The following is a 24,273-nucleotide window of genomic DNA, read 5'->3' as shown; positions in this document are numbered from 1 at the left end:
TTTGAAACTGTATGTCTCTACTAATATGTTCTAACGTTAGAATTCGTCTGTATTCGTCTGTCGGATAGCCCCTGAAGGCACCGTTGGGTTTGTTTTGGTCCTGAGGGTCTGTGTCCGAGCCGACCAATGAGGGGATCGGAAGTGTCATGTGACCCTTTCTGCCCCGCCCAGTCTACATCCCTTGTAAAGCGGCGCGTCCTTCATAGTTAATTCATACTTTTTCCAGTAAGCGGTGACTCCTACAGCCTGTCCCCGTAACCTCTCATCGACGCCAGAGAGACACTTCGCATTCTACTAACGAAAAAAGAAACAAAAAAAGAAACAACACTCTGTCCTTCATTCATTCACAGAGACAAAAGAAATTTGTGGCCGACATAAATCCTCGACTGCGACACTAGCCAGAGGCTACACATCCATTTACTCGTTCAGTGGGGTGTTCAACTCAGAATATTTGCGTTTCATTTCTTCTTTTAAGAACCAAAATGAAAACCAAATTTATCAACGGGGTTTCCTCTTCCCCCTCCATGTCGCTGGGTATCCTGGTGACCGAGAACACGCTGCAGGTCCAGCCCGACACCGAGGAGGACTGCAAGGAGCTGGTCCGCCTCGACCAGCCCGACCTGGACACCCAGCGCAAGGCTTATCTGTGGTGCAGAGAGTTCCTCCACGGAGCGTGGAAAAGCCTGGCCAAGGACGAGTTCCATATCACCATCATAAGGTAAGCCATGCTCACTTGCTTGCGGGGTGGAAGTAGGCCCCGATTGGTCGAAGCTAGTGTGATAAGGCTGCTGTTATACATCTAGTCTCGTGATGTCAACCGTTAAAGGGCAAATTCGCCCCAAATAAGGAAGATGTAGGTTATTTCTATAGTAGGCCTTTTCGTTTCCTATGTGAATCTGATACATACATCTCATTTTATACGGACCTCCCTTTTTAAAATGGTGTTGTGGGACATTGGGAGGCCAATAACGGTGGCATTTTTTAATTATTATTATTAATAATTTTTATAACTTAAGCTGCTATTTTACTTGTTTCAAAATACTTTTGTTTTTGAATCAAAATCTCTTCAACTTTGTCCAAAAACTGCTGCTTTAATTCTTATGAAATGATCTATTGTGGCACGACATCTGGCCTCCAACCTAGGACAACTATTTATGTAAGGGATTACAGGCATTAGTTGAATGAGGTAATGTGAGACTGTAATGCATCCCATTCTATTCTATTATTATGTTGCCTATCATGAGCTCAGAGAGCACGATAAAGAGAGACTCAGTGAGAGTTTTCTTTTTGAAGCCGTATCTACATGTAACAATGTCCCACCATCTTGTCTGTCGCCCAGGGGTGGTCTGAGCAACAAGCTCTTCCTGTGCAGCCTCCCCGACAGCCTGGACACTGTTGGGGATGAGCCCAGGAGCGTCCTGCTGCGCCTCTATGGGGCCATCCTGCAGGTGGGAGCCGCATCTCTTATCACTTGTTTAGACATTGTTGTTTTACTGCAGAAAAAGAGAGCAACAAGTAAGCCAGACTCTTCACGAGGATGTGTTGCTGTGTCGTAAAAACTACTTTCCCTCAGTAGTTTGTAGATATTAGTCTAATTGTTCAAGTTTAACTGCTTTATTTAATGAAGTTAAGTGCTGCTACAGACCATTTCACAGTTGTAAAAATGTGTCCCAGTTTATTTCCTGCCGCAGTGTATGTGAGTGACTTAGGCCGACAGGAAGTAAACATGGACACAGGCTATTTGCCGAGCAATGCAATTGCATTGAAACAGTCCACACGGCACACACACAAACAACGGCAGAAAAGTAAGAACTGCACACTCTGTTTTTTTTGTTTTTTACTTCCTGTAGAAATGTTTGACTTTTATCACAGAGAGGACTCATGTAACTGGGGTCAACGGTCAATAAGAGCTGATAGTCACAGAAACAAACAAGATAAAACATACAACTGTGTGATGTGTCTCCCCCAGAGCTTGTTGTGAGTGTGTGCGTGTCTGCAGCTGATATGCTTATGTGTGTAAGTGTGTGCGCATGTTAGCCATTGTTGTACATGATGATGTACCCCCATGGCTGTACATGCATGTGTTCTTTGCCGTAGGCTTCCCAAAGGAGTGTGCCCTCCTGGGTACTCTTGTTCCCAGGTGAACCCACCAAAAAACACGGTACAGTATGAGATCCCTGAAATCTCAGCCTAATACAAAGACGTAACACACACTGACTCATGCAGCACAACACCCGGCTGGGAAGACACAGTATGCAGGGAGCAACCCGAGCTCCGAAAACCCCTCTCCTGTCTGTCTCCTTTCTTCTTTAAAAATCCCTGCCTCGTAACTCCCATTTATCAAGAAGTCAGCTGAATTTTTTTTAAGGGTGACTCTGCACATTTTTTGCAACCCGCGACGAATAAAAACAGTGTTGAGAAAAGTCAAGTGTGTGAAGTTTCACAAAAGCGGCTAGATAATGTATCTCTTCGCAGCTCAGCACAGAGAGGTACAGGTGATGTGGCTGGACTGTTCAGAGTTCATGATCCAGGTATTGCTAAGTGTAACAGAACTACAAAGATAAGCCGCTTGAGTCAGCATCACCTGCCGTGGCGCACTGATTTCATATTGAGCGACAGGAGATCAAGGGCTTCCGAGCAAAACAGCACATACTAATCTTCTGCACGCCGTAGGCTTCATCTTGCCGCGATACATAAAACAAAAAAGAAAGACGAAACAAAAGACGCAGCGATATGGTCCTGTCCTGCTGCTCCCTCAGCCTTAAAATGTGCCCAATGAATCCTGCATTAGGTATTAACTAAAGACCATGTAATAAAAGCCAATGGCAGCTTTTATTGCCGGGGACGTCTGAGAGCTATAGTGCTGTGTCCTTCACCAAGGAAACTGTAGCCGTCTCCATCAGGACAGTAGCGCGTCTCAGGAATTAGTCATGTTAATCCAAAAAGCTAATATGACTCGGGTACTTTATGTCACCGTCAGAGTGCACCGCTACTAATGATTAAACAAAGCCTAACTGCACTGGAAGCGACGTTTCCCAGCAATGAAGATATGTGAATAGCATGTTGGATGATTGTAATTATAGATAAATAGATATATTTTTACCCCCGGTTATAATAGACCCTTTTACAGCTGTTGCAATCAAAAATTTACATTTGCATGCTGGCAACAGAAGTGGCGTTCTTCCCCAGCCATCCAGACGAGTTGGTGAGCTTTAAACGCTGAATTGAAACTGTCAACAGCACCAGAAGGTCTGGTTGTTGTATGTTCAGTTGTAAGAATCGACTCAAGTTCTACAGAATTCCGTTAGGATTGCAACCGTTTCAGAGCAACAGGTGTTTCAGATTAACGAGTGGCCGTGTTAACTGGTGACTTTCAACAGAATGCGTCTTTGGTTGCTCGTAGTAACTCGAGTAGATAAAAATAAACACCGATTTTAAAAATGTATAAAGGACACCGTCATGTTCTGTTGGTGTTTTCAACAGCCACCGTTGCTACAAGCAACAACAACGCATTCGGGCAAGTCACCAATTAACACGGTCACAGGTTAATGTTGATGTTTGACATTGTAGCTCATAATGACCCAACTTTCAGCTTGCAATGCCTCGACTTGCAGCTCGCAATGCCTCGACTTGCAGCTCGCAATGACTCGACTTGCAGCTCGCAATGACTCGACTTGCAGCTCGCAATGACTCGACTTGCAGCTCGCAATGACTCGACTTGCAGCTCGCAATGACTCGACTTGCAGCTCGCAATGTCTCGACTTTCAGCTCGCAATGCCTCGACTTGTAGCTCGCAATGTCTCGACTTGTAGCTCGCAATGTCTCGACTTGTAGCTCGCAATGTCTCGACTTGCAGCTCGCAATGTCTCGACTTGCAGCTCGCAATCTCTCGACTTGTAGCTCGCAATGTCTCGACTTGTAGCTCGTAATGACTCGCTGGTGTAAAGTTACATGCTAGGTTTCTCCACCAAATGCATGTTTATATTGGGTTATTAAATATTGGGCCACTCGCTAATGTATTCTACCCACTCACTAATTGAACACGTGTCTGGAAAGTCCATGTGTTTAGGTTACATTCTCGCTGGTTAATGATCTTAAAAGCTTGACACGCTATCGCACTCTGCCGCACTTCCGTTGCTAAACTGCGTGCGCACACCTACATTCGTCTGTATTGTGTAAAAAGGCCTATCCACAGTAAAATGTCACAACCAACAGCAGGTTTAGTATTGAGCTGTAGAATACAGGACCATACAGAAGTTATCTCCGAGGAGATAACTAGGTTTGGATGTTGACCGCTCATGGACAGTTGACCGCTCATGGACAGCTTCACATGTATTCACGGATAGTTCTTTCCTTTTTCTTTTGTTGATAGATGTCCTGTAATAAAGGGGATTCCCGACAGTCAAACAAAGAAAATCTCTTTCAAGTAAGTAACTGATGATGTGCTCCTCTGCCCGGAGTGCTGCACCGTGTCCATCCTCTCATCAACTCCCCTGATGTGTGAAAACATTATTTTGCTTCTGCTCTTTACTCGTGTTGAACTGTCAGGATGGGTTTTTTCCTCTGCTCTCATACAGTCTTCTGAACTCCTGAGGCACCAGTTGTTTCGGGTGTGTTCAGAATCCATTTAGCACCTGTTTCCACTTACTGTTTCCTGGCAGAGCACGGCTGTAAGAACTGAGTTCTTACTGAGAACCCAGTCACTGATTTCATTCAGTTTAAACCTGATTTGGGTGAGACACTACAGGCAGTGTTACATTACAGGCAGTGCTTTTCGATTTACTGGTGAATTATTCTTCCATAACGCGTCTTATTTCAGACTGGTGGAAAGGAAACATTTATTTTACTACTTTGTCTATTTGCGTCTTTAGATTTCTCCTAAATTCCCATTTAGTTCAAATTACCATTAGCCTCATTTGCATATTTAAACATGACATTTCAGAAAACTTACAATACAAAAAACAATTGTCTTAATGTAAGTAATCACCTGGGGAAATGTCATTGTGATGCCATTTTTACCCTATTCACCTGTAGTGAATTTTACAAAACATCCCTTTAAGAGGCCGTTTTCTCTGAATTAGTTTTTTTCTCAGACTCTGATCCAGAAATCTCCACTTCAGTAGCTCTTGCAAACACCAAACTTTACACTTTCATTCCTCTCTATGTTCTGAAGGGTTTTACAGAGGGGTTTGTTCATATATCATTTAGGGCCTGATATAGACAACATTTTATTACTAAAGAAATAGAGAAACATTGTTTTTTTCTGATTTATGGAGTGATACAAAGATATCTAAAATTCACTCTGTAAACACCTTTGACTCTAATATGTCGATAAAATGACACAAGAATTTTGGACCTTGTCAAATGTTCAGATTTGGTCTGGAAATTAATGTAAATTAGCACTTATTTAATAAGAAAATGTCTTGTTTGCTTGTTTAAATATTTTCAGAAAATTTGTTATACAAAAAATGATTGCTTTAAATTAATGCAAGAAAGTTATTTCTTGGTGACATCTATTAGTTACATTTTTTTACCCTATTCACCTGTAGTGTCTCCCTTTTTAAAACTCATTTCTTTTGGAAAATGAAGCTCACCTTGCTTCAATTTGGCTTCAGTTCAACTAAAGAAATTCTATTTGGAACACAAGACGGTAGATGCAAAAAATGAGCAGAGAAGGTTTTTAAAAGAATTAGCAGCAACATTAACACGGTATGTTCAGAGAGTCGCTGCTGGCAGCCTGAAGCACTGCGAAGCCTCATCCCCAGTGACCGAGAAAATCTTTTACCCTGCGCCGCGTCACGACAACCCCTGACCCTCGCGTTACGTGGCTGAGTCACAGCTCCCTGTCACGTGATGAAGGTGAGGTCATCGGCCAGTTAGCTATTGTTGCCGCTCCAGCTTCCTGACCTCGAACTCGGCAGCAGCTTCCCTTCCCTCTAAATCTAGTAGCAAGCATTGAGGCTAAAGGAAGGCGGGCCCAGTGTCTTAGGATAACGTTCTCTAACAATGTTGTCTGGTCAAAGTAAATCCTATTTAGGATTATATAGGACGTCACTGTGTTAATCCCTGCAGGGATACTTCACACATCATAGCAACACGGTACATGTCAGATATACTTTAGATATAAATTCTCAAATACGGCAGAGAGAATCACGCCTTTTAATTGAAACAAGCTTATGTAAGTGACATGCCTTTATTTCTAATACCCATTGTGAACACTTCTAATATCCGGTGTCTTGATAAATTTAGGATAATATACATTTCCTCTGCATTATTTCCAGCAAAATTTCAGCACATATCCCCAAGATGACGGTCAGTGGTTGTAACGTAACAAAATGTATTTATTCAAGTCCATATAGCTGTTCTTTCACACAATTTTACTTGCAGACAGATAAATGTCACACTAGTTCGTCTCAGTTCAGATGAATGCGAGTGGTCTGAACTCACAATCTACCCCCCCGTACAGGTTTGTTGACACACACAACAGAGCAGATAAGCATGTTGGCAGTGCACAGTGCACCTGCTGCATCGCTCCAAGGCCAGCTGCCGATTATTTTGGAGCCGAGCAGCAGCGCTGATGTGGGACCACTGACCAGTATAGCAGTTTAGATTCAGATGCAATCAAATATCCAGAGAGGGCATGATCACAGAGAACTACATCAGCTGTCAGACTAAGGGCCCCCTATTCATTCAAAAAGTGTATTCACATATGGGAGGACGTTTCTGTTTCCTGTCAGGAAACAGAGTGAGGGAGGTGCTTTTTTTTTGGGAATGTGGAAATTCCTCTGTGTTTTGACATCGGTTGTTGATGATTAACTTTTGAACGGGTAGAAGAAGAAGACTTCTCTGGGAGAGAGAGCCAAATCAAACAGACCGCTAAAATAAACAGATGGCTTTTAAAATAGGTCAGAGGAAAACGAAACACAAGTTGATGGAGGACCATCTGCTGGGAGGTAGGACAGTCAATATGGGACCATCAGGGTCACTGTGTGGGCAGGTTACATAACTGACATTTGAATCAAGAATATGACTTAAGGCCCTGCCAACTTATTTTCTCAATCAACTTTTTACTATAAGTGATGGGTCATACATGAACACACTATTTTCTGCCCAACTATATAGGTGCAATGTTAAAGATGTGGCCAGAACTTTAGTTTAAAAGGCCCGTCCTGTCTTGTCATACCACTTGTACCTCAGGAGGCGATAGTGATTCACTGTAGCGTCCAGGCTGCCCCATAGACTGTATCAAATATGGATGTAGTCTCCATGACGTCACCCATACGTTTTTTGAGGAGCGTCAGACTGAAAACATTCCTCAGTTCACAAAGAAAATAAAAACTGTGAAACACAAAGTGTTGTTCAAACTGAGGCCAGGGGCCTCAAACAGGGTCCAGACTGTCTGAGGGTTTTTACTTTGATCTTTGCTCTTTGTGAAGCTCAAAGTGGGCGTCTCCATCTTGTCAGGGATGACAATCCTGGCTAAACCAAAAATGGGTAAAGAGGTGGATCGTCTGCCACACTCTAAATTATATTAGGGCATCATTTTAGGTATAATTAAAACAGGCAAGTTATGTAACAATTCAACCCAGTACAGTTGCGTACAGTATGTGTTCATTTCTGCTGTAACTTTGGGCATTTTAACATGGAGGTCTAAGGGATTGGTTTAAGACAACCTCAAGTGGCCATTTGAGGAACTTCAGTTTTTGGCACTTCCAAGTTGGCTTCATTTCTCACCGCTGGAGGTTGATGTTCTGCCCTCACTCCAAGATGTTCTTGGCAAGCGACCTTTATCACCATCCCAACCACGCTCTCCCGACAAGAAACCACAGTCAGTGGCAAAGAAAACAAGTGTTGTAAAAAGGAGCAAAACAATAGTAAACGTTGGCGTGGCCTTCCACCGAAGGAGACAGCCCTTGGCGAGTAAAGAGATGAGATTTTATGCTGAACTTGTTTCTTTTAGACTGGTAAACATCTAACGTTGGCTGTTTAACTAAACCTATCTTTAGTGAAACTAATGACACAAACCATACCGGGGGAAAAAAACCCATACCAAATGGCGTCGATATATGGTTTTGATGTGGCTGTTTTTTGCTACTAAGGTCTTGCGAAATTAAGATAAACTACAGGCTGATGCCACATGTGAAGATTAAAAGATAGCCGAGTTATTTTTTACTATGCGTATTCTTGCATTGCTGTTAGTTAGTATCATAGACGGTAAATAAGAAGTGGACGTAGTCGACGTGACCCATTGGTTTGTGAACTACGGTTGGGATGCCTTTGAATTCGGCCTTTTGGCCATCGACATCTTGGATTTCGTCCGTCACCATCTGTTTTCTTTGCCACCCGTGAACGGAAGTCGCCCCCTGCTGGTCAGTAGAGAGAATGCACATTTTAAGACACTTCAGCATTTGCTTCACTCTTCAGAATCAGAGATTGCCCCCTGGTTAGTAGTTAAATCAGGAGAGACAAGTGAATAATTAGTAGTTAACATTTATTATGACAGATGATGCGTCAATGAGTTGCACATAATTATTTGGTGCTTGAAGTTGACGGGGAGATTTGTGACTAGAGGCAGGGATACAGCACATTTAAAAAGAGACAGCAGCAAGCTGATAGGCTAACGATGAGGGAGTGACGGTTGGGAGCGCCCAGCTGTTAAACAGCTCATAGTGTGTATGATGCCTTTGACAGTGACAGCCGGAATTGAGAAAGTGCCGCTCGTGAGGGAGTTGTATTGAGAGAGAGAGGACTTCAAGTCTAAGCATGCAAGGATAGTCTTCCTGACTGAACTTGCGCTAGAGCTTCATTTGGCTGCTGTTAATTAGTTGAGACGGTTGGGAAGAAGTGAAATGCTGCTCCCTATTTGTTTGGAGCATGTGGCCAGGCACATTACACCTTTAATTGTTGCTTATTTAATCATGAATATTTCATGTGGTAGACATGAAATATCATTCCAGTTTAAATGTGTTACTATTGGTACGCCCCATTTGTCTTTATCGCTGAGGCTAAATTTAATAAATAAATAGTATCCGTGCACTGCAAAAGAGCGCGGTCAACATTGTTATATCTTATGTCATCGATTATAGTTCTCAATCAGTGAATAAGGGATTGCACAGACCTGTCTTCTAATACCAAGACAGAGTATTAGAAGAGTTTTTGCTTTACTCACAGTCTGTCAAATGGCGTGCTGTCTGGCGGTATGTGCGTCAGGATGATTACGGTAATGTGGGTAATTCACATTGGAGATTTTGATCAGCATTCTGCAGATAAGGCATCTAAAATCTTAAAATCTCCAAGGGGAATGCAAGATGCAGTTCATTCCATTTAGAAGGTACATAGTAACTGAAACCAGTTCTGCCAACATTAGTTAATACATGAGGGATATCTAAGGTTAAGTAGTTCCTGGACTGTGTACTGTGGTTACTAGATTTAGAGATGACACGTGAGGTAGTTTGGAAGCTTCAACAGTAGAGCTTGATAAATGAATAACATGAGAACTTTACGAAGGAACTAATTAAAACGTAAAGAAATATAAAGAGTGTTTTTTTTGTAGCTACCTGCCTGCTAGTGTTTCAGTTTGAATTGAACTTACAAGCGTTCATTTACTTTGGTTTAACTTTGAATCCTCTTGACCCTTCATTGCAACTCTGGCCCCTCTGGCATACTATTAACATACAGCTTCACCAACCAGCATTTCAGTTTCCCACAGCTTAAATCTCTCCTCTGCTAATGACCTGCTGCCTATTTGGGGAGAAGCCTGGGCTTTCTGTCTTCTCCACACAATGGAGTGAATCAGAAGCAGTCGGTGAGAAGCCAGCACACATATTTAGTGTTTCGGGCTCCGGGGCACATGTTTGTGTTTGTATGAGAGTAGTTTTTCCCAGCCAACCTTGAGCTCCGGGCTACGTGTGTGGGTGTGTTAGTTTTGTGTGTCTCTAAGATAAAGGGAGAAAGAAGAGGCTGTCCACTCTGCTTCAGGAACTTCTAGCATAACTGGTTGCTGAGTGGGCCAAATCCTCCTGGGAGTTTGAATCCACCTCTTGTGTTCTTTTCACTGCTCTGACAGGCAGACCCTACTAACCCTAACCACAGCTTTCTCCTCTTTCAAACTCATCCATCCTACTCCTTTCCATCCAGCTCTGGATGCACAGCAATCTTATTATAGTGCATGCACACTGTTATAGTTTAATCGTCTGAATACAAAAATATTAGCAATTAACAATTTTTTTTATGCAGAGGAAAATCAAATTTGTTCAAAATAGGAGTTTAAGTTATACTCTCTAAGATTTTCGTCATTCTCCGTATCTTGTAACAGTTGCTCTATCTTTTAAAGTCCCGTGATATTTTCTATGGCCGGGTTTAAAACAATGGATTTTCTGATTCAAATCGATCTTCTTTTGAATGATCTGATAACGATTCATAAAATCCAGATATCGTTCTTTTAATATATGTCTTTTCCCGTGGATGAGTAAAGCTTTAACCCGGTTAGTCTCACGTGGCAAGTCTTTGATTCTTCACGCAAACGGGATCTGGCTACGTGAGACTAGTGAAACATACAGAGAGCTGCTCCCTTGAAGGCACCGCCAAGCCTAAACACAGATGTCTGGTTGCATTTCAGATTTAAAAGCTATGAAGAGCTGGACAACAGCAAAAACTGTATGTACGATATGGAAAGTTGAGGTAAAATCTGGTGGAAATACCAGAAATCTCCGAACATTAAAGTTGTTATGATGAACTTTTAACTGGTTATGAAACGGTCTCAAATTAATACTGATGTCCCGATGTAGCCTTCATCAGTAACCGAGACCATCAGAGAGAAGGTCTATTTCTATATTCTTAATGTTTGTCATCTGTGCCACCGGGTCAGTTTCCGCACAAAATCTATGAAATGCAGGTTCACCACAAACTCCTTCAGCTCAGACTCCAGTGGGGCCTCCAGCAGAGACCAGTCCACAAGGACCGCCAAAATCAACACAAAATGAAAGTTCCTTGTAGTAACGTTAAGAAAACATTTGTATTTACACTACCATTCAAAAGTTTGGGGTCACTTAGAAATGTCCTTATTTCTCAAAGAAGATAACATTAAATTAATCAGAAATACACTATACATTGTTAATGTGTTAATGACTATTCTAGGTGGAAACGTCTGGTTTTTAATGAAATATCTACATAGGAGTATAGAGGCCCATTTCCAGCAACTATCACTCCAGTGTTCTAATCGCCTTAGAAGACTAATTGATGATTAGAAAACCCTTGAAAACAGTTCTGCTGGTGAGAGAAGCTATAAAACTGGCCTTCCTTTGAGCTAGTTGAGTATCTGGAGCATCACATTTGTGGGTTGGATTATACTCTCAACATGGCCAGAAAAAGAGAACTTTCATGTGAAACTCGCCGTCTATTCTTGTTCTTAGAAATGAAGCTATTCCATGCGAGAAATTGCGAAGAAACTGAAAATTGACACAAAATTGTCTGGGTGACCCCAAACTTTTGAACGGTAGTGTGTGTTAATGCACCAGTTTAGGGGGTTAATCTTACAATTTACAGCATTCGTTTTGTGAGAATCTTGTTCATTTCCAAGCAAAATTGATATAGTAACTAAAATATTCCTAATCGGAAATGTAATCAATTCGGGAAATCAGTGGTAATACCCAGGCAGCGCTAATGTTTACCAGAGACCTATGCTCAAAGAAATCTTAAATTTAACATGAAACAAGCACTGTTACAGATTTACTGTCTGAACAGGGCTGACAAGAGACTAGTTTCTTTTGGGACTCTCATTCCACACCTCACTCTCTTTCATGTTTTCAGACATGGCTACCAGAAAAAGCTCTTTATCTCATTTGTCATTCTGTTCTTTTTGCATTTTACAGCACTGATAGGCAGTGTCTCTCATACTTTAATTAAATGTTTAAGCTGCTAAGTTTCTTTACTCTTGTGTGTTGTCAGGGTGCAGAGGCCATGGTGTTGGAGAGTGTGATGTTCGCCATTTTGGCAGAGAGGCAGCTGGGACCTAAACTCTACGGTATTTTCCCTCAGGGTCGACTGGAGCAGTATGTCCCTGTAAGTCACCACATTGTTGTTCATATGCACATCTGTTTGTATGTTTACTTGTATGTGCTGTGGGATCATTTTTGAACAGGAATGGAGAGAGGTGAGGATTTGGTAATTTTTTTGTTTCTTTATAATGTGGTTTTGTTTTACAGCTGGGAAGCAAACCTCAAAACTAAAAAAAAAGAAAACGTGACCAAAGCACTAAGTATCGAAGTAGTACTTGAAATCTAGCATTGAATGTCTGATCACATTTGTAATCTTACTTACAGGATTCTTTAATCAGGTACTTCCTGAGTTAATTCACAAAACCGGGAAAAGTTCTTGTTTTTAACGATTGAGATTCTTCTTGAGGATTCTTTTGTTACATTTTAATAGGAAGGGTATAGAAAGGTATCACATAACGTTTTAGCATCAAAATGCATACCCCTTTGTGCTAATGTATTATGGAAATGAAAATAATAACCAGTCCTAGTTATTTTGCCCCTTTTTTATATATGATCTGAATGTAAGTTGAGATGTATAAAAAGTTGTTCTGATACCGATACTGGTATCAGAAATGCCTCTGATATAGCCTAAAATGCTGGATCAGGTATCAGCGAGTACACAAGTCTATGCGTCGATCCAATGTAAATATTATTATGGCCAAGTTCAATTATAACGTAAATCATGTGTTCAAATTTGTAAAATTGTGTTTGCAGTGAGGAACTTTAATAAATACAGTCGTTAAAAGGAGATGTTTTCACAGCAATATAAAATAGCTATTAGAGAGGAAAGTATGACCCGTTTGTTTTTTCAACACCCCGTTATCGGATCGGTACTCGGTATTGACTGATATGCAAGTTCTGGAATTGGAAAGGGAAAAATCGGAACATCTCCAATGAAAAGAGGGTACATTTTAGGGCTGGGGCAATACGTCGACTTAATCAATTACAAAAATGTTGATTTGCATAACAAGCGTTGGCACGTTGCAAAAGTGGCTGCGCCCGGTCAAAACCTCTTACCCAATCCTCCAAAGTGTGGAAGTATTTTAGACAGAGACCCAACAATGTGGTGCCTGCAAACTCTGCGGAAATTGGAAATGGCTTCCCACAGCAGTACAACTGCTATGCACATACCTGAGGCAAAAGCATCCAAGCATGATGTATTAGGGTTATCAACACGTAGAACTTGTTTCTGTTAGTGGTAGCTAACTAAAATTAATTTACCAAAATAATTATATAAACCCCCCTTATGTTAAATTTATTTCTGCACGGCGGCTGTTACGGTAACCAAATGTTACACCATGTGTCTATGGAGTCTATTGTCTTGTTACTGTTGTTTGATAAGTATTTCAATATTTTATTCAATCATCTTCTCTTAAAATCAAACTAGTTTTTGATATATTCTTTGGTAAATTAATTGTTATATTAATGGGGAATAAAAAAAAAAAACTTTAATTAATTAATAATTTAGTCGTTAAATTAATCAACTAATTAAAAAAAGAATTGTTACATAATTGTTAGGTGCAGCCCTAGTTCACCTGCAGGTTGGCAGTTATCTGTTGTGTTAAGGTTTGTACTAGGCATCATTAGGCACGTAGAATGAATGATACAACACGCTTTGTTTGTGTGTGGTGTACTGTTCAATGATGCATTGCCGATCAATGTTCAGAGAGAATTAATAAACCATAAAACATCTGCTCTTCAGCAGTTCAACAGTACAGTGTTACACAATTCATTCTACTCTTGGAAGAAAATCATTTTGACCTCAATTGACATCATGTAGCTATCGTTCAACTGTATAGACCAGTGGCAAGTTACTTAAATAGATGCATGTAATCTTGTTTGAAGAAGGATGTGCTGCAAGAAAGGGATAGCCCTTGATACAATTATACAAAAGTAGTTTCAGAAAAAAAACTAGAAAGGCATACTCGGTAGGGTGTAGATCACTGCCAGGTGTTTCTGCTACAAGCACTGCTGTAATAATGTTTGATTGAATGAATACAACCCACAACTGACTAATCCCCCTCTGGACACTAATGGCCTGTATGGCATCATAAAACACACGTCATTCAAACTCAAAAACAAACGCTGATGTATGCAGGCTGTAAGTATAAGACACGTCATACAATCTTGTCAAAAACAAAGTAAAGCGGCTGAGTTGCGGTGATGTACTCAGCAGTGTGTGTACTGGTAGTTCCGTTAGCCAAATCACTACAATTGAGAAAACTGTTTTCCCGTCACTTTTCCGAGTCTCTAGCCACAGAGTAGCGGCTTGGGGTCGGACATGCACCCAGCCGTGTTAAGCCAGTTTAGAGTGAGTGATAGGTGAGCAGGCAGTCAATGACAGTATAAAACGTGTTTTGAGAAAGTGTGAGTCATCACAACCACAAGAGGTCCTTGAGCATGCAGCCATAACAGGCCATCCAAAATATTATGCAATTTTCTGCAGCAGAAATCGAGATTAGTCATGGACAGACACAGAGGTGTACACTCACTCACTGACACACACACACAGACACGTAAATCTGTGGGTTTTGTTGCATCTTAAAAGTTTTATGATTTGGGCTAATAGTTTTACAAATAAATTGTGAGTTATGCAACTTAAAAACCGTCACCATTGTATGTGGTATCGCTTACTGTATGAATAAGCCATTTATGTTATTCTGTTAACAGAGTCGTAAACTGGACACCTGTGAGTTAAGCGACCCCAGCATCTCAGCGGAGGTTGCAGAGAAGATGGCCAAGTTTCATGCGATGAGGATGCCCTTCAACAAGGAACCCAAGTGGCTGTTTGGAACGATGGACAAGTAAGTCATTTGAGTCTTGTCCTGTCTCGTCTATATTTAGTGAAACACCATTCTCCACGTAAGTCCACATGAAAAGCGACTTCAAATGAGAGACTGAGCAGATTTGAAACTGGTTCAGAGTCAGTAACTGGGGGTTTTGTATCCTAGGATAGCAAGTTGCATCACCGATTACTTATAAACAGTTGTCTTATCATAATGTACTTCTGTTTTGATTACTTTCAATTGTATTTGTTTGCTAGGTTTACATTGCACAATATTTCTCAGTGTGTGGGGATAAAGTCCATTGTCTAGTTCTACTGATTTGCTATGAAGATATCTACTGGTTTATCATTTCCCAGATTATGTATTACAAATATTGCTAATTTGTCCCGCCGATGACCGATTTAGTAAATTTCCATGACATGACAGAGTGAGGATTGAGAAATCAGAAATGTAATATGTAGTATTGGCTTATGTGGAATTCTACTGGAATTTGTTGGCGATTTTCATCGGCAGAACTCGCCGGTTCGATCCCCAGTTCCGCTCGTCCATGTCGATGTGTCCTTGTGCCCAAATTGCTCCTGTAGCTGTGTCTACGGTGTATTAATGTTGTTAGATAGTCCTGATGGGCAGGTGGCACCTTGCATGGTTGCTCTGTCATCAGTGTATGAATGGGTGTGAATGGGTGAATGATGACAAGTTGTGTTAAAGAGCTTTGAGTGGTCGGAAGACTAGAAAAAAAACTATACAAGTACAGTCTATTTACAAAAGATAAAAGCAGGATTGCCTATAATGTGGACTGTAATATTGTGTCTAGTGGTAGCATTGATTTATATTTTGTTTTAGACTCGTCTGAATTTGAAAAAGAAGCAAACCTTTGCAGCCACAGCCAAATCTGACCATTAGTTTTGCTTTCACAATCAGTAATATATTAGTAGAATAAATACTTGATTGTAGTTGTAGAAGAGGTTATCATAACCTCAGATTCTCATTCATTGATTGTCAAAGATGTGGCCTCATGCTTATCAGTATGTATTCAGAGAACACGCTGACTTTCACATGATCCTGACTTCACTGTGTGTCACTTGGCTTTATCAGATAAGGCACAGATGTTTTTGAGGGAAAGGGTTAATGTGTGTGTGTGTGTGTGTGTGTGTGTGTGTGTGTGTGTGTGTGTGTGTGTGTGTGTGTGTGTGTAACGCTCTCAACAGGTACCTGAGCCAAGTCATGAGGCTGAACTTCACCAGAGAGTCCCACCTGCGCCGCTTCAACCGCCTGCTCGGCTATAACCTGCCAAAGGAGATGGATATGCTCAAGTATGTTCGCGCACATAAACACACAGTCGTGTGTCCATCACTTAGAGAACATTACATGGACTTGCATTCATTTCTTGGAGACTGACATTGACCCCTAACCATAACCACAACATGGCTAACCCTAACTTTAAAGTTTTTAAATGAAAAAAATTGAAATGATGTAAGGCAGGGGTGTCCACACTTTTTTTCGGCTTGCGAGCTACTTTTAAAATGACCAAGTCAAAATGATCTACCTACATTAAAAATGCTAAAATATCTATTTATATATATATATATATATATATATATGAAGGGCCGCCAGAGCTCAGACAAACAGTACTTAGTATACTTTACATTTACAATATATGTTGGCGTACCTTGCATAACTGCATAAGCCCTTATGGTACAACACGATTCTATACATTTTTGGTCATCACCTTACTCTGATGACTTGCACTGAATGGAATCAACCAGGGTTGCATATTCCAGACAGTAGCTGCTGGTCACCAGCCTCAAGCAGACTTCTATGGTCATCAGTCATGGTGGAACGATATTTGGACTTAATATTCTTCATGTGGGAAAAGGCTGACTCACATAAATAAGTAGAGCCGAATAATGCAGTCAAGAAGGTGGCACATTTCTTCATGTTTGGGTACTATTTAAACTGTCTATGAGCCCTGGACTTCCGCTGAATGTCAGCCTAGTGTCAGAATCTCATCCTCTACTCCAGACGAGTTCAGGTGAAACAGCGTTGCAATTTTTGATGCAATCAACCTCAATATCTTCCTGAAATGTGCAGCACATAAATGTAGCGACTGGCTCGAGTAAAGCAAAGTCTTGAAAGTGTCAAACTCTGACAGACACTTGTCAATCTGCTCTGTCAAGTTGCGCACACGCCTTCTGTTGCGTCTCCAGCTCTGGCGCGAGGTTTTGGAAGTTCCTCAAATCATGGCGCTGCAGCTTTAGCTTCTTTAGTAGAAATACATTGGAAGGGTAACTAATTAGCTCGCCGGAGTTTTGCAGTAGCTCGCGGTTGACCGCGCATACGTGGTGACCCATGTGTTAGAAAAGACGTGATCTCAGACTGGCTGCACTGTACGTCAATCAAGTGGCAAATGCCATGAGGACATACATTTTTTTTTTTAATGGCATGCGATCTACCGGCACTACCGATCGCGTTCGACATATTGGGCGCCCCTGATGTATGGTATCGGGATGTGCATTCCTAAAAGGAAGGAAAGTCCCCAACAATTTGACTGTAGCCCCTTTTACACAGAGATTCCGCAATGCTGACATAAAAAAGATCAGAAACCTATGGGTGCCATCAGAGACTACGTCCATATTTGATACCATCAATGGTTGAGGCGCACAAATAAAACGTTCTGCCATGCCGGCTGTCCCTTTTCACACAGACGACGGCTTGGCTCCGTGACATTCCGCTTTGAACAGGCTGTGTTAAAGGGGCTGGTGTAAACAGATTTATGTCTCCACAGCATGAGTGGATTCCCCCCCTCCTCACATACACACGTACCAGTATAGATTATAGAGTGGATAACAAATTACACATGCAGGAAAGTTTCCAAACATGGTGTTATTTAACGGAATTTACAGATTGAGTAGGTCCACATGCCACAGTGAAACTTTCACAACCTGGATTTTGAAAGGAAGAAATATAAGCGTTTGGACAAGCAGAGCGGAGTTTCCATGAGTTCCTACCAAGGTGATTTGCAAATGTTTTAATGACTTAATCAATGAAGTGAAACACAGAGATGGAACCTCCAGAATATGTTGTGGCTTCATAATAATGTATAGGGATCATTGTGGTCAGTATGAAGATGCACACAGCTATCAGAAGCTCTTTAAACCCTGCTGATTGATCATCCTCTGACTTCTGACCTTTTTGTGTATGTTCAGGTCTCTTCTGGAGTCCACGCATTCGCCTGTAGTGTTCTGCCACAACGACTGTCAAGAAGGTAAAACATATGGACGACGATGGCCCCTATCTGCTGTACATTAGCTTATTTCTTTCATGACAAAATAACTTTATGCATGCGTTGCTTTCAGGAAACGTCCTGCTGCTGAAGGGCCGCCAGAGCTCAGACAAACAGAAGCTTATGCTAATTGACTTTGAGTACAGCAGCTACAATTACCGGTAAGATGGCAACTGCTGTAACACAGATTTCAATGAGTTGATCCTGCTCACACGTTTTGTCTGTTTATCCACGTCTTGATATATTTTCGTTCTCTGTGCCATAGAGCTCAGTTTTTGCTCAAACTATACAAAACATCAATGAGCCACACGAATATGAGCACTGTAGTTCATTTAGAGTCCATCCCAAATACTGTCACATCCGAGGGGCAGGGCAGATCAGAGACGGGAGACAAGGTTAGGTAGAATGCCAGGTTATTTACTGGGCATAAAACAGTCAAAAACCAGGAACTCAAAACAACTCCAACCGGGAGCGAGCAACAAGCAACAAAAAGGCAAAGTAACAAAAAAGGCAAAGTAACAAACCAGGAGCAAACACGAGGACCAAACGCTGGAGCACGGAGCATATACGAGGAAGACGCAATGCTGGAACATGTAGCAGACAGAGGGACGAACAAAGACGATCTGACAACCGGAACAGGGAAAGCAGGGGAGTATATACAGGACTGTCTCAGAAAATTAGAATATTGTGATAAAGTTCTTTATTTTGTGTAATGCAATTAAAAAAACAAAAATGTCATGCATTCTGGATTCATTACAAATCAACTGAAATATTGCAAGCCTTTTATTCTTTTAATATTGCTGATTATGGCTTACAGCTTAAGAAAACTCAAATATCCTATCTCTAAATATTAGAATATCATGAAAAAGTATACTAGTAGGGTATTCAACTAATCACTTGAATCGTCTAATTAACTCGAAACACCTGCAAGGGTTTCCTGAGCCTTGAAAAACACTCAGCTTGGTTCAGTAAACTAAATCACACGTATGGGGATTATCACAATATTCTAATTTTCTGAGACAGTCCTGTATGTGTGGGGTGATGAGAAGATTGAAGGCAGCTGGGTGGACTGGGTGAGTTGGATGAGTGCAATCAGGGGAAACAGACACAGGAACACGGGGCAAAGCCTAAACCGTGACAGTACCCCCTCCCCTCAAGGGACGGATACCAGACGTGCAAAGTCCAAAAACACAAAAAAGGGTGGGTGGAGGGGGTCCGGAGGAGGAACGGCTGGATCCAACCCGCCACAGGGCTCTAGGGGACGGGCAGGAGGGCGGTCGGACGGGAAGGAGGGATCTGGACACTGGATCTCGGTTGGGGCGGCCTGCCTGCCGGAGTTGCTCTGGACCCAGGATCTCGCGGGGGCCGGACTGGGAACACGGGATCTCGGGAACACCGGGGCTCCGACTGGGGCTCAGGGGAACAGGACTGGGGAGACTCTCTGAGAAGAGGGTCAGCAACTGGAGGTCGCTGCAGCACGGAGGCGGCAGCGGCAGGAACTGGAGGTCGCTGCGGCAGGGAGGCGGCGGCGCGGAGACTGCAGCGGCTGGAACTAATTACAAATAAGAAGGAAAATGATGCAGCCCAGGGTTGTTTCTGTGTTCATCTGTATTATAGACCAAAATCATAAATTTGCCTCAGAGGGCTTTACAATCTGTAAATATACGATATCCTCTGTCCCGGGACCCTCACATTGTAGAGGAAAAGCTGCCCCCAAAAGAAATCCTTTTGAGCAGTCATCGTTCGCGGCCACCTCCCTCTGTTTAAATATTCACTGCAGCCGTTATTTAACTGGAATCGGGCAGGCCAATGAGGACGCACAGAGTGGAGCAATGGGGAAAAATCTCTCTCTCTCTCTCTCTCTCTCTCTCTCTCTCTCTCTTCCCTCCCCCCCCCCCCCCCCCCCCCCCCTTTAAGTCTCCTCATATGTTGCACGGCTAACACGTGACCGCCCGTACACAAACGATCCACCGTGCATGTGTGCCATCACGTGCAGGAAGAACGCTCATACACGTATTTTTGTTTTTTCTCATTGGATGATATGAGCTGGATGTGGAAACAGAAAGGGGATGAGTGCGGTTCATAGACTCCCTCGGAGCAGTGGGAGGATTTGTGGGAACACAAGATGCTAAAGTGTTGCAGTCCGTTGGTTCTGGTCAAAATCACAGAGCGTTACTGTAATTCTTTAAATAGTTGCTCATAGTGAAAGAGGAGCAGCGTGGATGTCGGGACGCAGTGTTGGCCAGACTTTGGTCTAGACAAGGGGTTTTCAAAGTCTTGATACCATGGCCCCCTTATTTTCAGCAATAATCAAATGGAAAAATTCATTTGAGTTTTGTAGAGGGAGCCAGTGTAATGCTAACTTTCTGTTGGCCTACAAACATATCTATAGGGTGGAAAACCAGTGAACTAGCATCAGCTGTGTTTCACCCATAAAACAAAAGGCTCCAGTGCAGTTGACTGGACATCACATAAGGAAGGAAATACCATTTAACTCAAACTTAGACGCATTGAGCTATGCAGCACAAACCCAGATATCACTTAGATCGTTTTTATTAATGTAAAGGCATCATCGGTGTCTCTCTGTTAATCTTGCAGGGGATTCGATATTGGCAACCATTTCTGTGAATGGATGTACGACTACAGCTGTGAGGAGTTTCCCTTCTTTAAAGTGAACGCTCAGGCCTACCCTTCGAAGGCCCAGCAGGTGTGTACAATATGCTAACACACCTACGTCTTATTTTATTTGGTTCGTACTGTTGCTAACTTGTTGTGTCTCTACACAGCTGCACTTCATTGAAAGCTACCTGCATGAGTCCGACCGAGGGTTTGACAACCTCAGCGAAGAGGACCAGATGAAACTGAAGGAGGAGCTGCACGTGGAGGTCAACAGGTGAGCTCAGATGTGGGACACGGTGTGTGAACCGACACAGTTCAAAACAGTGAAAAGGTGAAAACAAAGGGACTGTGTGTTTTTTGACTCTAGGTTCTCCCTGGCTTCCCATTTTTTTTGGGGCTTGTGGTCCATCATCCAGGCTCGGCTCTCCACCATCAAGTTTGGATACCTGGTGAGTAAAGGTTTTAGCACTTTTTTATTTTTTATAGCTTTAAAGGTGCAATGTCCAAGATGTGGCCTTTTAGTTTAGAACATTCTAAAAGGGAGCTAACATTCTCAACAGATTGTGAAGAGGTTAGAGTGTTGATGTAATGTAAAAGACGTCTAAGAGATATCTACGGAAATTAGCATGCTAGCCCCGGCCCGTCCTGTCTTTTAATAGCCCCTTGTATTTCCGGCTAACGTAAACCTTAGGCCGACACCACACTTGGAGACTAAAAGAATGATGACTGTAAATTTAGATTGTATAAACCTTGGGGAGCAGGTGAACAGACGGAACACATTGCACCTTTTAAATATCAACTTATAAAAGGAGGAAATACTGCACTGTGGCAGTTAAAGACCTAAACAGTATCGCCCTGGAGAGTGATGCAGTGTCAATATTTACTGTGTAAAGGTTATCTTTGTTACAATACTTGCTGAGCTGGGTACCACTAAAAAATCACATTAAGAAAAGTAAGGATATTAGCAAAGTTTTACTATTGATGTCGTTATATGTTAATTGCACAAAAGAACTCTTTCAGATATAATGACATAACAGGATTATATACTAATCGCTGATTTAACCCGGCTAGAACATTCTTATACAAAATATGCTGTAAAAGTTGTAACTGCAGTCCAGCTTTAGATATTTGAAAATCACAACTTTCAAATACATAAGATAATGCTTTATTGATTAAACTATTAGGAGAACCACACCTTAAATCAGAATGAAATTATAGTTTTATACGCAAACTGGCAATGGGGACTAATAGAAAAAAAACAATGCAATACATAAAATAAGGGAACTATATAAATACAATACCAGCATACATAAATGTGCAATAATGTTGTATATGTGCAAACTTCTCAATACCCATGTCAATGGTTGTATTAATGAATGTGCTGAAACGCAGCATTTCGATGAAACTCAAAACTTCCTGCACCGGCGTCTCACATTAACGGTCCTCCAATTGCTCAAAGTCCATATTCCATCCCCTTGTGGGTAGGCTTTTATTGTGAAACATCTGCAGGAAGTGTGTTATCATTGATGGAAGCAGTAACTGTGATTAAAAAAGCAGCAAAAGTCAAAGCAGGAGGAATGAATTGGTTAAAGAGAACTTCTGGTCAAAAGAAACTTGGAGAGGCAGAGTGATGAGTATGACACGATGAAGATGTGTGGTTACAATGAGTAAAAGTCATTCCAATTTGAGAACTTTACGATCTATTCAGAATGGTGCTTGTGTACATATGTATTCATGTGTACTCTTCTGTGTTGTAGGAGTATGCCCAGGCCAGATTTGATGCCTACTTCCAGCAGAAGAAGACCTGGGCGGTCTAATGGAGCCAAATGATGGGATGGACTGACAGCATGTTCAGCCAAGCGTGGGACATGCAGGCTGACAAAGACTCCACCCACCAAGCTTTACTTATGCTCCCTACCTTGAGGGGATACGCTGGCTACTGTTAGTGCTATGTTGACCAAATGCCAAAACTTGATCACGTGGCTAGGGGCTTAAGGTCCCCCCCCCCCCCCAACTCCATTGCAGCTCAAAGTTTACACTGTGAGACTCCCAGAGAGCCCCTCCCCCTGAAAACTAAAATACAAAAAACACTGACTTGTACTAACCTTCATCACTGGTCAGAGCTGCTCTCCGCTTCTGCCTTGTTGGAACCATATCACTAACACGAGGGTTACATTTAGAGCAGGAGAGAGGGGGTTACAGCTAGGTTGGAAATGTTGACATTGCATCAATGTATATGTATTGGTCATTCCCTAATGGAAATGTTCTGTTGGAAATAACCAAAATGTGAACTTCTCCTGGTAGATTGCTGCTCACAGAAGCAGCCAGTTGCTAACTATGTATATTATATATAGACCTCAGTGTGCCAGTAACCTAGCCCTGTCTGTTACTGACGGGCCAACTTGTTTGCTGTTGGAATCATGACTTGATCGACATGTCGGAGTGATGTCTACACTAGTAGATATTACACACTTGCTGCTTGTTCGATTTTATTTTTTTATCGTTGTATTTGACATTTTCTTCAGGCCAGGGCAAATACAGTTATGTGGCATTGTCAAGTATGTGAATAGTCGAAGTTCCTTTTTCTGCAGCTGGTTAAACAACGCCAAATCGAAGACGTTAAACATCGGGTATCGTCATTGATATTAGGTCTGGTTCTTGGTGGCTTCCCAACTAATAATGCGATCACGCTGACCAGCTGTGACTTTCTCAACCTGTTTTAATTTTTACTGACTGAAGTTTGGTAGGTTTATGGTATTAATACGAATAACCGTGACAAGTACATCTACATCTCTGTGTAGTTTACACATTGGGTATTAACATCTGCACTGTCTGATTTAGCCAAAAAGACATTCCAGCCATGCTTCATAAGCCTGGGAAAGTGTTGCTAAACAGCTAACTGACCCTATTTCTGCTTTTTTACTTTTATATTTTATCACCGCATTGAAGAAACGTGCACAACAGTGGTCAATCACTGTGCCTACTGCTATCATCGTATCCATGACCTAGTATAGCATAGATTACTCACTTAGACGAGTTGTGACTGGACAGCTGTCCAGTCACTTTGTTAAAGGGGCATTTAGCATATTTAGCATCTGCCACTGAAAGCTGAGTCCTAGCGTAATCACCTTGTCAATACAAGCACACACTCTGGCTCATATTATGGCCATTGTCTGCTGTAGCATGGTAAAATACTTACTTAATGCACCTGTAACAAAGGAATCACTGTGCCCTGTGTGTGACAGGCTCGCCTCATAGGCTCTGCTTTTATTCTTTCTGATATGCAGTTGGATTAGAGTTCAAGATTGTTTCAAATGAGAGAGAGAACTGTGATTTATGCATCGTGCTGTCTCTCACCCAAACACCCTGAGACTACCCCAATTCTACCCAGACGGCAACCTATGGTTCTGCTGAGTTACGCCAATGCTGAAGGAAAATATATGACCAGAATGTTTTTTTGGTCTAAAGGCTTTTACACTGGGGACGTGACGAATAAACAACACAACAATACTCTCCTGCGAATATTTCATCAAAATCATTCATACCGGCA

The 24,273-nt window shown here is 41.9% G+C and overlaps 1 protein-coding gene across 1 annotated transcript; it reads left to right on the top strand.

Annotated features, from left to right (window-relative positions):
• Positions 1-482: 482 nt before the first annotated feature.
• Positions 483-22,788, top strand: chka (choline kinase alpha; the record flags this gene model as incomplete). The annotated part of the gene is made up of 12 exons (XM_079162702.1): positions 483-718; positions 1,340-1,448; positions 4,373-4,426; positions 11,947-12,060; positions 14,706-14,839; positions 16,030-16,134; positions 18,028-18,086; positions 18,178-18,265; positions 20,703-20,811; positions 20,891-20,997; positions 21,091-21,172; positions 22,481-22,788. 12 exons carry the CDS (start codon positions 483-485, stop codon positions 22,538-22,540), a joined length of 1,257 nt encoding a protein of 418 aa, XP_079018828.1. The 3' UTR covers positions 22,541-22,788.
• Between the last annotated feature and the right edge of the window lie 1,485 nt (positions 22,789-24,273).

This window comes from Pholis gunnellus (genome assembly GCF_910591455.1).
Source record: "Pholis gunnellus genome assembly, chromosome: 7".
Lineage (NCBI taxonomy): Eukaryota > Metazoa > Chordata > Actinopteri > Perciformes > Pholidae > Pholis > Pholis gunnellus.
Note: the sequence above shows the minus strand (reverse complement) of the source record. Positions and strands in the feature narration are given on the sequence as shown.